The 13,323-nt window shown below is 55.4% G+C and overlaps 2 protein-coding genes across 2 annotated transcripts; both read left to right on the top strand.

Moving 5' to 3' along the window:
- Positions 1 to 631: 631 nt before the first annotated feature.
- On the top strand, positions 632 to 2,719 carry LOC136786774 (feather keratin Cos1-1/Cos1-3/Cos2-1-like). Its single transcript, XM_066981621.1, has 2 exons — positions 632 to 2,011; positions 2,393 to 2,719. Exon 2 carries the CDS (start codon positions 2,414 to 2,416, stop codon positions 2,717 to 2,719), a length of 306 nt encoding a protein of 101 aa, XP_066837722.1. The 5' UTR covers positions 632 to 2,011; positions 2,393 to 2,413.
- A 7,768-nt stretch (positions 2,720 to 10,487) lies between these two features.
- LOC136786773 (feather keratin Cos2-3-like) lies at positions 10,488 to 11,750 on the top strand. Its single transcript, XM_066981620.1, has 2 exons — positions 10,488 to 10,602; positions 10,978 to 11,750. Exons 1-2 carry the CDS (start codon positions 10,504 to 10,506, stop codon positions 11,302 to 11,304), a joined length of 426 nt encoding a protein of 141 aa, XP_066837721.1. The 5' UTR covers positions 10,488 to 10,503; the 3' UTR covers positions 11,305 to 11,750.
- Positions 11,751 to 13,323: the final 1,573 nt, after the last annotated feature.

Genomic DNA, 13,323 nt, shown 5'->3' with positions numbered 1-13,323 from the left:
CACCACCTGTGTGCCCCGGTTGGGGACCACGCACAAACTGGCCAAGGGTGCCCTCCTTCCGACTGCTCTTGGCCTTAATGAAAGCATTCAGCAGGACTGGATGTCTCTGGCATTGCCAGCTGCTACTCAGGCAGAAGGTGCCCTGCATGCCAAAGCTGCTGGTCAGGGCCCCTGGGAAGGGCTCCCAGGAACTATGAACATGGTGTTTGATGGTCAGCCATGCTGAAGCACTCCAAATGCTGAGCATTTGTCTGGCACAAGGGGGGGATCAGTTTACTCTTGGCACTGTGTGATCCCTTTGCTGTGAAATCCCACACAGGGAGGAGCGACAGCTGCCCCTGTGCCGTCAGAACCAGCCTGACGTGGGCTGGATGGGAATCTGTCCCCTCTGTGATGCATTTCTGAGACAATGCTGGCAGGCCTTTATAGACAGGTGTGAGGAGATGGGCCTGGCTCCGGCACTGACTCCCAGGAGGACCTGGCAGTGTCCAGGGGTGGAAATCCCTCACTGACAGGCACTATCAGGAGCCTCACAGCAGTCTGCTTCTCCTATACATCCCAAGGTCATCGATGGACAGCCTCGCTGAGGCACTCCAAACATTGTTACCCTGAATTAAACCAAGGACCCAAACTGTCCTGATACGGTCCTTGTTGGGGCCTGAAGTTGGCAGTACCAGAGGGTGATTGTTGCAGCGTGAGGAAAAGGAGGGCTCAGGAGAAAGGAGCTGTGTTTCGGTGCCTCTTCCCTGGACACATCTCTGCCAGGCTGGTGCCATCTCCGTTCAGCGGCTCTCAGGCTCCTTCTGACCCTGGGAACCTGCTCCCCTGCACGACTCATGCACAGAGCAGGGGAGAGTGCTCACACTGTGCACATTCCCTTGAGATAAAGGGGAAACAAGGACACACGCACGTGCTCATCTATAGCTGCATGGAGCCATGCACAAATCTGTGCACCCACATGCGTTCACACAGAGCCAGCTGCACACAGGTTTTCACAAGACAAGAGCAGATGTGTGAACACAAGCAAGCAGGCCCTCAGGTGACTGCACAAGGTGAGCCTATGAGGAGAGGTGCTATATTCTGGACCTCGTTCTCATAGCAGCTGGGGCTGGTGGGAATGTGAAGCTCAAGGGCAGCCTTGGCTGCAGTGACTGTGAAATAGTGGAATTGATGATCCTGAGCACAGCGAGGAGGAAGCACAACAGACTTCATGCACTGGACTTCTGGAGAGCAGACGTTGGCCTGCTCAGGCATCTGCTTGGCCGTGTACCATGATACAATGCCCTGAAGGGGAGATGGGCCCAAGAAGGCTGGTTAATATTCAAGGATCACCTCCTCCAAGCTCAGGAGCGATGCATCCCAACAAAGACAGAGTCAGGCAAAATGCCAGGAGAACTGCGTGGATGAACATGGAACAACTGGCTAAACTCAAACATGACAGAGAAGGCCACAGAGGGTGGGTGCAAGGACAGGTAACATGGAAAGAATACAGAGACATTGTCTGATGAGTAAGTTAGGAGAGCTCAATCTGCTCTAATTAGATTAGAGAGCTTATCTCTGCTCTGCTTCACTGAGACCCCACCTGGAGTGCTGTGTTCAGCTTTGGGGCCCCCAGCATGAGAAAGATATAGACCTGTTAGAGTGGGTCCAGAGGAGAGCCATGAAGATGATCAGAGGGGACCCGTCCAGCACTTCCGGTGAGTCTTCTGCCCTCACTGATGCATTCCTGCCCTAGAAATCCTTGGACATTTCATCCCAGCACTTTAAAGAAACCATTGCTGTGGAATGGCCATGGCCTAGATCTGGAAATGAAAAGGCAGCAGTGCAGGAAACCAACACACAGACCATAACATTTGTTGGAATGGTTTGCATTCAAGATGAGCTTGTCAGAAAATTGTTACCTCTGCCAAGGGTGCCCCTGGGCCTGCGGCAATGAAGTACCAGCATAAAAGGCAGCCCAGCTCCCTGCTCTCTCATCCAATTCTCTCGCCTCCTCCTCCTTGGGAACCAGGTGAGTCTGAAGCCCTCTCTCCTCCTCTTCTGAACTAGAAGGGATCTTGCATCAATAGACATCACATCTGATGGTGGTTCAGTGCTATGCTGGGCATTGGAGTTCCTTGCCATGGGAGAGGGGTGGAGAGAGACATTCTGTGTAGAGAGAGGCTGGGACATGGTGCTGAGGCAGCTTTTTGGATTACGCGCTACAGGATTGTCTCATTGGTTCAGGCTGCTCTTTGAAGGGCCCTGTCAGGACAAAGCGATGAAGACCATGAGCCTCCTGGCACAGCCTCCACATCCACCCTCAGCAGTTGTCTTGGCTCCTTTGTTTTGGGTAACAGGGCTGCTCCTCACCTACCCACGCGCTCTGCTTCCTCTCTGCCCTCTCTCCCAGGTGCATCTCCAGCCCCAAGACATGTCCTGCTACAACCAGTGCCTGCCATGCCGGCCCTGTGGCCCGACCCCACTGGCCAGCAGCTGCAACGAGCCCTGCGTCAGGCAGTGCCAGAACTCCACCGTCGTCATTGAGCCCTCTCCTGTGGTGGTGACCCTGCCCGGACCCATCCTCAGCTCCTTCCCGCAGAACACCGTTGTGGGATCCTCCACCTCTGCTGCCGTTGGCAGCATCCTCAGCTGTGACGGAGTCCCCATCACCTCTGGCTGCTGTGACCTCTCGGGCATTTCCAGCCGCTACGGTGGCAGAAGGTGCCTGCCCTGCTAAAGCCACTGGCCATGGCCCTGGAGTTTCAGCACGACCATGGTGCTGGACAATAGAAGGAGGAATCTTCAGGCCATTGCTTGCAGAATGACTGACCTTCCTCACCAGAGGAGGTAACATTGGCAGGAGCCAGACCAGAGGCTACCCCGAGATTTCTGAAAACATGGCCCATGTCTCTCCTTCCATCCCTCCACCTACCTCCTTCTCTCCCTTTTTTTTGTGTTCTTCTCCTCCCTTGGGCTGTGGGGCTCCTCAGAGATAGCCCTCCCACTGCGGTAACAGCAGACACACGACCTGCATGATCTGCACCATGGGCAAGGGACGCTGTCTCTCAGTTGGTCCTGGTGATCCCTGCACTGAGGGGCCTCTGCTCAGAGTGACCTGCTTTTCCTCTGTACACTCATTAAAGATTTCTGCATCCCAGCCTTGGCAGTAGATGTTATTTTCCCTTCGTGTATGCACACCTGAGCTGCCCAGGGAGAATGGTTTTGCCCTTGCTGGGTACAAGATGGGTGTTTAAGGAGCCTCTTCCCTACTCCCAGAAGAATGGGAGGTTGCAACACGCTGCAGAGAGTCCTCTCTTAGGCACTGCCCCTTGCAGCTGCAGAAGACATCCCTGGCTTTCACAGAGCAAGGGGCAATCTACCCTTGCCTTGCAGCGTCTCTGCCCACAGCTCCCCCTGTCCTGCAAACAGAGAGCACAACCTCTGCTGTCCTCACGGGAAAAGCTACGAGTCTGTGGGAGGCTGTGGAGGCTGAGCACCCTGCAGGCTCTTAGGAACGGGCTTCCTCTTGCTCAGGACAGTGCTGTGCGGGGTAAGCAGGCGGGGACAGAAGATGGATGACAGATGTGGGGAATGGGTGGAATAAGTGCAGGGATGCCCCACCGCTTCTACTCCACCTTCATCTCCCCTCTTTTGCCCCACCTCGGGGCTATGGCCAGCACACATGGGCATGTGCGGCAGGAACATGTGTCCCATGAGGCCCAACTGCCCCCAGCACAGCACTTGGCAGGGCCCAGGTGGTGGCACACATGCAGGGCCGACCCCCTTCGCAAGTCAGCATTGGTGTTAGCCGTAATGGACCATACACGGCAATCTCCAGTCCCTGAGGACCCTGCACCCCCATGGGCTGGGTCAGTGCAAAGACAGCAAGCAGTTTGCATGCCCCCACGCTGCTCTGTGGTGCCCACTTGCCCCCAGGCATGCAGCAGCTTTCCTCAGGCCCAGGACCTGCACTCACAGGGACTTTCTCACATTCCTTTCCACTTTTCCTGACCGTTTGTTTTGCTCCAGCTCAGGCAAAAGGTTGTTTCTCTGTTTCTTCTTTCCGTTATGTAGAGGCTATCTTCAGGATGTTTGCAGCGCTCTGGTGCCCAGCTGCACTTCAAGGATGCCCATTGTTTCCAGGCCCAGTTCGACTGCTGGCAGACATTTTTCCTGTCAGTGCTTTGCAGCCCCCTGATGTCTGCAGCTTCTCATTAGAGCCTGGTTACCTCTGTAACAGCTCCCATCAGCAGGGCACCCTGTCCCTGCTCGATTACAGAGCTGTTTCCTTAGAGATCCACGTATGGCCCTGCTTGGTACAGCCTTGTCATGTCCAGAAGGAATCAACCGCGCAGGCAAGAGAGAAGAGCCAAAGGTGTGCTGGGGTAGACCCTTTGTCTTTCCTGGTGTCAGAGGAATGGAATCAGCCACAGCTGCAAGAGAATGTAACCAGTTTAGCCCAGGTGAAGGTACGGCACTGCCAGGGCTAAGGTGTGGGGTAGACCACAGGAAAGAGACCCAGGCAGAGCCCTGAGAAACATTTCTGGTTTGTTGGGATAGCCCATTGCCCTGGAAGGGCTTGGCCTGTGTTGCAACTCAGTACAGGACTGGTAGATCCTGGAGACATTGGTTTCTTAATTGCCCTACTGTTTATTGCCTACCTTCAATGCCCCAGGAGACAGTATGTCAACCTTGGGTGAAGTTCTGGGCACGTGTCATTGGAAAATGGATAAAACTGTGGGTGGATTCTGCTTCTGTGTTTGCACAAGGCAGCTTAGCTTGGATGAGACACCCACTAAGCTGAGCAGTCCCCTTTGCTGTGAAATCCCTCATGTGGAGCTGCCCCTTTGCCTTCAGGAGAACCAGCCTGACGTGGGCTGGATGGGAATCTGTGCCCCCTGTGATGCATTTCTGAGGCAATGCTGGCAGGCCTTTATAGACAGGTGTGAGGAGATGGACCTGGCTCCGGCACTGACTCCCAGGAGGACCTGGCAGTGTCCAGGGGTGGAAATCCCTCACTGACAGGCACTATCAGGAGCCTCACAGCAGTCTGCTTCTCCTATACATCCCAAGGTGTTCGATGGACAGCCACGCTGAGGCACTCCAAACATTGTTACCTTGAATTAAACCAAGGACCCAAACTGTCCTGATACGGTCCTTGTTGGGGCCTGAAGTTGGCAGTACCAGAGGGTGATTGTTGCAGCGTGAGGAAAAGGAGGACTCAGGAGAAAGGAGCTGTGTTTCAGTGCCTCTTCCCTGGACACATCTCTGCCAGGCTGGTGCCATCTCCGTTCAGCTACACCCAGGCTCCAGACCCTTTCAGCAGAACTGGAGTGCCTTGGAGGGGCCGGGCTGGCGGGGGAACCCCCGGGGCTGCGGGGCGAGGTGGTCCCGGCGGGCGGAGCGGCAGCGCCCCCTGGGGGCTGTGCCCCTGCCTCGCCCCCGCCACACACGCCCGGCCCCGCCCGCCACGGTTCCTGCCCGGCCGCAGCCCCGGCTCCTCTCCCCGTGGCTCTCAGGGCGCAGTAATACACCGCCGCGTCCCGAAGCCGGGGCTGGGCGAGCCACAGGGCGCTGGACCGGCGGTCTGCTGCCACCCACAGCCACCCCTCCGGGTCTGACACTGGTCTGGAGTCTTTGCGACTGCTCACGAGGAATGCGGGGCCTCGGCCCGGGAGATGACGGTACCAGTGGATGAAGTCGCTGGTTTGGATGTTGGGGTGTGAGCAGGTGATGTTGATGCCGGTGCCATCCCTGGTCTCTGCCCACGGCTCCTGCTGCACCTGGGCTCTGCCTGCAGCCACTGCCAAGACGAAAAGGAGGAGAAAACTCATGAAAGGGCTTTTCTACTACTGAAATTGTCATGTGGGGGGAGGGAAGACGAAAACGGTTGACAGCTGATGGGAGCATTTTCTCAGAAGAAAGCACACAAAGGCATTTCTCTGGGAATGGGCCCGTAAGAAGCCGGCGGGCCAGCAGCGAGGGCAGCCCCGGCCCCCCGCAGCCCCCGTCCCGGCCCCGCCGCCGGCAGCCCCGCGCACCCAGGAGCACCGCGGCCAGCCCCGCCAGCCCTGCGGCCCGGCCCTGCCGCATCCCGCCGCTCCGCCGCCCGCGCCGCGCTGCCCCCGCCAGCCCCGGCTCTGCTCCGCCCGCGGCGCCTCCTCCCCGCCGCCGCCGCCCGGCGCCGCCAGCTCCGCCCCGGGGCCGCTCGGGGGCTGGCCCGGGCTGCGAGTGCTGGGCGCCTGGGGGCGGGCAGGGCTTGGGCTGCTGCCAGCGGGGCTCTGCCCGTCCTGCAGCCCAGCCCGGGACGCGGAGGCGAGTGCGGGGAAAGGCTGAGGCAGCTCCTTCGGCACGGGAGAGGAGAGGGGAGGGGAAGGGAGTGGGAGGGGGAGAGGGAGTGGAGAAAGCAGCTGCCCGTCTGCAGCGTCCCCAGCAAGAGGGGCAGGTGGAGGGCAGCGGGCCGGGCTAGACTGGGCCTGGTAGTGTGGTGATGAGAAGCACTGGTTCCTCAGCTGTGGCCGGCACTGCCGGCAGCTCAAATGGTATCGAAGCTGAGCACATATCTGGGAGACACAGACAAGTTCATGCGCACCCCATTTCAGGATTGTACACCCAGGCCGGTACCCCCAGTAGCTGCTTTTGGAGACCCCAAACGCTCCTGCCACATTTGCCTGGTGGCTGAGACCCACCTTTCCCTGCTCCAGGAGCTGCAGGGGACCCCCTGGCTCCAGCAGCTGACAGCACAGACCAGGGGCGACCTCGCCCCCAGTCTGACTCCAGCACCTGGTGCCAAATCCACTCCTGCTGCTCCACCAGCAGCTGGCACTTTCTCCTTGCAGCACACATGCACACGGGATAGAGTGAGATTACGCAGAGGTAAGGAAAGATTCCAGAAGAGGACAGGACAGACAGCCGTGCTCAGGCGCAGGGCCCGACCAGACAAGTGCATGGAGCAGCCCCTTTTACACCCTGCTCTGTCTGCCCTCGTGTGCTCCTCCTGGCTCCCCTTGCCCTGCATGTCCCCTCCTGGGGTTGTATAGGTCTGTCCTGCACCCATCCCAGCCTGTGTCCTGGCCCACAGCTGTAGGAGGTGCAAGGCCCAGGTTGATCTTCCTGGCAGTGGCACGTGTGGCTTCTTGATAGGCCAACAACTGGTGTGAATGGTGAGGTTTGTCTCTTGTCATTGCCTCTGTGTTTGTCTTCTCTGGTCTCGGTCTCTGTACGCTTGTTGATTGCCTCCTCTTTTCTTAGCATGCCAATTGACAAGGTCCCGAATGTGATAACCTCAGTGGCATAAACACAGCCACAGCCCTGTGTACCCCCCCAAGTGGTGTGACTGCCCACATTTGGTCTCCTCACTGCCTCCCTCATCATCTGTCGGTCATGTTTGTGTCCGTGCATGTCCTTCTTTCCAGTTTCCTGCTATTCTTTCTCTCTGCCCCCCTCCCAAGTGCTGAAGGGCTGCTTCTAGGTTAGGAAACAAGGAGGGAATAGCTGAAAGCTAAGAAAGAAAATAAGGGCTGCTGTGGAAGCAGTGATGGCAGCTTCCCCAAGACCTCCATTGTGGAAGAGAGTAGAGAAAATGGCATGGCCCCGAAAGCAGAGACAGAGAACACAGCAGAGGAAACAAACAAACAACCTCCCTCTGTTTCTCAGGTTTCCCATGGCTTCTTTTACCTTTTCAGTCCTTAGGCTGTAGATTGGTGCATGGAGCAGGGGCGTCACAGCCCTGGAGAAGATGGACGCCGCTTTGTTGAGAGAGACATTGTCAATGGGGTGGGTATAGAGGAGGGAACATAGCCCCCGGCATGATACATGTGCAGGCAAGTGAGAGTGAGCAGAAAGTGTCTTGTGTCTCCTCACATGTCTACATTCAGTGGGAGACCAGGAGCACCCTGCAGGAGCTCAAGGAGGACCGGAAAACTGGTGGTGCTGTTGTAGTCAAGGAGTACAGCAGTCCAGAAGCATTTGCTTTCTTTGCTGTGTGAACACGTACCTGTCTGCGTGTGCCCAAATATACTTCAGTATGCATCCAGGAGTGTCTGTGAGTGCACCCATGAGTTCATGCATCTTTTTACATGAGCAGCAGTGTGCATAAGTGATGTTCCCTCCACCCACTTTTGATGTCATGAATGATATTGGTATGTGATCAAGGGTCACATTGGGAATTAACAGGAAAAGTGATCTGTCGACAGCATCCCTCCAAGGCTGAGATGTGGTGACTGTGCATGTTGCCCCATGCTTCCTGAGCAGTCCGAACGAGAGGTCATCTGAGAAACCCTCCAGAGGATCACAGGCTGCACCTCCAGCACGCACGTAGTCCAACCCTGTTTTCAGAGCAGGTCTCATCAGATCAGGTTGCTCAGGATCAAGTCCAGGCAAAGTCTGAACTCTTCCAAGGATGGAGCTCCCCTAGCATCTCTTTGGCAATCTGCTCCAGGACTTGACCGCCTTCAGGGTAAATATTTCTTCTATGTATCTAACTAAAACTACCCATTTCTGAACTTGCACCCATTGGCCCCAGACTAAGTATGCTTCATCTCCAGGGTCCAGCTCCATCTCCTTTGCATCCTCCTCTGAAGTGGGAGTAGACAATACAAATGTGTGTTTGGCTTTCCGTGTGGCACCCACAGGGTCTGTCCTTCCTTCCCGGGGACTAAAACTGGCAGTGAACTTCCTAGGGTCGGGAGGCAGTGGGCTACAGATACAGAAGGCCGCATTTCATCATGTGTGCTGTGGGCACTTCTGGGCTGGGTTTGTTCTGTGATTGTTCAGCTGTTCTCAGGTTCCTTCTTGCCCTGGCTGCTCTCTGGAGCTCATGGACAGAGCAGTGGAGAATGCCCTGAGGTGACCAGCACATCTTCTTGTGAAGGGGGCCACACAGTTCTCACAAACACACACCTGATCATGCACACTGCATGTAATCATGAAAAACTGCACCCACAGACACTTGCACAAATCCAGCACACAGGCTGTCGTAGTTTCACACTGATGGCCAACTAAACTCCACCACACAGCTCTCTCACACCCCCTGCTGAAAGGAAGATGTGGGGAGAGAATGTGATTTAAGCTAAAGGGCTTAAAAGTTGAGATAGGGATAAGGAAAAAAAAAAAAAAAGAAGAAAAAATAAAGAAAAAAAAACAATGAGCAAAGGCCATTTGGAAACAAATTGAGAAATATTTATTCTCCACTTCCCATCAGCAAGTAATCTTTGTCCATGTGTTTGGAAGCACAGACTCAATATGCCCACCCCTGGTTTTCCTTCCCCTTTCACATCTTTACTGCTGAGTGTTAGAGTACGGAATATCCCTTTGGTTGGTTTAGGTCAGCAGCCCTGGTGATGTCCCCTCCCCACCTCTTGCCCACCCCCTACCTCTTGTCTTTGGAGGGCTTGGAGAGAGTCCTGATGCTGTGCCAGCACTGCTCCACTATATCCCCAACACTGGTGTGATGGCAATGCTGTTCTAGCTCCAAGCGCAGAGCACAGCATTCTAGGGGCTGCTGTGGGGAATGTTATCTCTGTCCCAGGCAGCCCCAGTACAGGCAAGTGCCCACAAGAGAGGAACATGTGCATGAACGTGACACAGTGTGCAGCAAAGATTCTGGACAGCATCTGGTCAAAGTACATGGTTTGATGTGGTAGAGAGGGGAGGTGGACTGGGAGCCTTGCAGAAGGCACTGGAGCCAGGGCTCTTGACAAGACAATGTCAGCTTTCTTGGGCCTTGCACTTAAGGCCTGAGAATCCCATTTGTTAGCCTGAGTAGCAGTGGTAAGGGAAAGTGCTGGAGTGCCCCTACTGATCACTGGTGGGTGTCATGACAGAAATAAGCTTGCATCATGTAAGGGGGAGGTGTACGATTTTATTTATTTTTTAAAACAATAAATGAAAGGCATGAAGTTATGGGAGTGAAGAAGGAATTCTCTATGGACAGGATCTGCACTGTGTGTCTTGGGAAAACCCAGCCGGCTCTGTCCGATGCTGGTAGAAGGCAGGGTCACCTGCACATGAAAGGTTTACTTTCTGTCTACATTCATGTTCTTATTCCTTCTAACTAAAACAGACGTTGTCCTGTTGGGCCTTTCTTTTGTGATCCAGAAAGGGCCCTGCACAACCTCTCCCCTTATACAGACATCCCTGGGTCAGAGCAGGAGGAGGCAAAACAGGCCATCAGGTTTTCCCTGAGGGCAGTGTCAGGAGGGGTAGGGTCACAGGCAGGAGCTGGGTCAGCTGTAGCCAAAAGGGCCCCAAAGAGCCCCTAGGGAGTCACCCAAGCTGACCTCATTTGCCTTTCCTGGACTCTTCCAGCACGTGAGCTGAGTCTTCTGCCCACACTGACGTGTTGCCTGGAAATACTTGGGCCTCCCTACCTGCCACTCAGAAGTTGTCTTCTTTGGGGAAAGGGCATAAAGCAGGAAATGAAAAGCAGAATCACAGGAAGGCAACACACATCCCGTATCATTAGGTGGGATGTTTTGCATGCATGAGTAGCTTGTCAGAAAGTAGTCGCTGCTTCAAGGGATGCCTCTGGACATGGGGCAGCTAAGGTCCACTATAAAAGCCAGCCCAGGTCTGTGCTCTCTCATCCACTTCTCTGGCCTTCTTCTCCTTGGGAACAAGGTGAGTGTGAAGCCCCTTCTTGTCCCCCTCACTCTCCCACGGGAGGACTCAGTTCCATAGACCTTTCAGCTGCTCTCAGCTGTGTTCCATGCCAAATCTTGGGGCTGCTGGTTGTGGGAGAGTCAAAGGGTAGAAGGTTTGTCATGGAGGAAGACTGGGCCTTTAGTATGATGGCTCCTGGGCTGGAGCCTAGAGTGTAGCCAGGCTCTGGTGGCTCTTTTTGGGCTCTGGCAGGATGAGGCCAAGAAGCCCTGGCACATCCCTGCACAGCCTCCAGCTCACAGCACTGCCTGTGCCTTGGTTCCCTCAGGGTGTGGTGACAGGCTTTTCCTCATGCATGCCCATGTTCTGCTTCCTCCCTGCCCTCTCTCCCAGGTGCACCTCCTGCCCCCAGATATGTCCTGCTACGACCAGTGCCGGCCGTGCCAGCCCTGCGGCCCGACCCCGCTGGCCAGCAGCTGCAACGAGCCCTGCGTCAGGCAGTGCCAGAACTCCACCATTGTCATCCAGCCCTCTCCTGTGGTGGTGACCCTGCCTGGACCCATCCTCAGCTCCTTCCCGCAGAACACTGCTGTGGGATCCTCCACTTCTGCCGCTGTTGGCAGCATCCTCAGCTGTGACGGAGTCCCCATCAACTCTGGCTGCTGTGACCTCTCCTGTATTACCAGCCGCTACTGTGGCAGCAGGTGCCGCCCCTGCTAAAGATGCCAGACAGTGCCCCAGACCAGGACCCCAGGAACTCAGAACATGCTGCTGGACAAAAATGGACGGAAGAACAGACTTTGTGCCGTTGTTTTAGGAGGACCTGACCATCTCTGGTTTGTCCTGTAAAGACAGACAGGAAGGGGCCAGCCTGGTTTCTATGACAAAATGGCCGATGTATACCTATCCTGTTTTCCCTACACTCTTTTTCTTTTTTTTTTCTTTCTTGCCCTCCTCTTTCCGTGAGGCCCCCACAAACCAGCCTGGAGTGACCTGCTAGCCCCTCTCCCCTTGTTGGCCAGGTAGATTGATGCCCTGTTGCAAGTCTACCATTGGAAAACTGAACAGATTTTTGTCTGCTCCTGCTGTGCTACGATCTCGGGGCCTCCTCTTGGAGTCACCTCATTTCCCTCCTGAGACTTGATAAACATTTGCAGCAACCCTGAGTGTGTCCCTGTGTGGTCTTTTCCTCTGCATACAAATTGCCAAGGGAGAAAACCATTCCTTAGTGGGAATAGGCTGGGGGCACTGCCTTATGCCTCTAGGCACTGGAATGCAGGACATACTGCAGCAATTCATCTTTCAGGCACTGTCTCTTGAAGCTGGGGAAGACATCCCTAGTTCCACCACAGCCAACAGCCACAGTCCTTGACTTCTCCGTCTAGTCCTTGACGTCTCCGCCTAGACAAGTGCTGTTGACATTGGAGGCCCCAGCTCTTGGGGAAGAGTGTTCCTCTTGCTTTGGGTGGAGCTGTGCTGGGGATGGAGGCTCAGACAAAGATGATCCCAAAGGACTGCAGAAACTGGGAATCGTTAATTGTCTCTACTCCACTTTCACCTTTCCTCCACCACCTGATCATGGGCATCATGTCTGGGCATGGAGAGCAGGTAGAGCTTCCCTGTGCATCCCTATCACCCTTCAGCACAGCATCTGGCATGGCCCAGCTGTTGCCAAGATGTGTAGGGCTGAGGGGATCCACAAGTTCGTACTGCTACCAGTCACATCAGGCCACACACTGGAGCCCCCAGTCCCTGTGAACCCAACTCCTTTTTTATGAAGGCAGGCTCAGGACGGGGACTGATGCCCAAACACTCGTGGCTGCTCGGTCTTGCTTTCTTTTCCCCAAGCATGGATCAGCTTTCATCAGGCCCTGGAACTCAGAGGCCCCATAGGTGGCACAGCCCCACCATGCTCCAGAAAAGACATTCTGTGTGTGCAGATATCCCAGTGTCTGCTGAGACATAGCAGTGAGAATGGGACCTGAGTGTGCACTCAGCAGGATCTGTGTATGGGCCCTGAATGGCACAGGGCATGCAGTGGCCCAAGCACAGGGCACACACTGGGGCATCAAGCTCCTCTGTCATTCCCAGAGCCATGAGGATGAAGTGGCCCTTGTGCTCCACGCAGCACCGCTGCTCCCCAAAACCAGGCCAGGGCCTTCCCACATCTGCACATAGCTCGGGGCCCTGTGGTGTGGGGGTACTTTGCTTTCACACAGACTGTACATGCTTCCAGTGCCACGGGACCAGGATGGAGGATGGGGCTATTGCTCCGTGGTGTGAGGATGGGGGGACCTCTCCACAGGCCAGGTTCTCTGGGAGGCAGTGCTGGCTCAGGTGGCAGTGCAAGGGCAACAAGCATCAGAACCAAGCCCACCAAAGCCCAGGACAACAACGGCTCCCAGCTCTGGCCTGACCCCTCACCTGGGGTCTCTGCACAAGCTCACGCCTAGCATAGCCCTGCCCCAGCTCTGCTGCATCTCCTTTAGCTTCAGGCAGGATTACCTGCAAATGAAACCACAGGTCTGAGAGTGTTTTCTGAATGCTTCTTGAATCCAAACAGGCTTGTTGCTGTGACCACTTCCGTGGGGAGCCTTTTCCAGTGCCCGAATTCACTTGCCATTCACTGCTTGGTAAAGAATATATATATTGACAAAAAACGTCCTCAGAGAATGGGAACTGTGATGGGGTGGGAGGCATAAGCAGGAAATGTCTTGTGGTGAGTGAAAGACAAGGGAA

This window comes from Anser cygnoides, chromosome 22 (assembly GCF_040182565.1).
Source record: "Anser cygnoides isolate HZ-2024a breed goose chromosome 22, Taihu_goose_T2T_genome, whole genome shotgun sequence".
NCBI lineage: Eukaryota > Metazoa > Chordata > Aves > Anseriformes > Anatidae > Anser > Anser cygnoides.
Note: the sequence above shows the minus strand (reverse complement) of the source record. Positions and strands in the feature narration are given on the sequence as shown.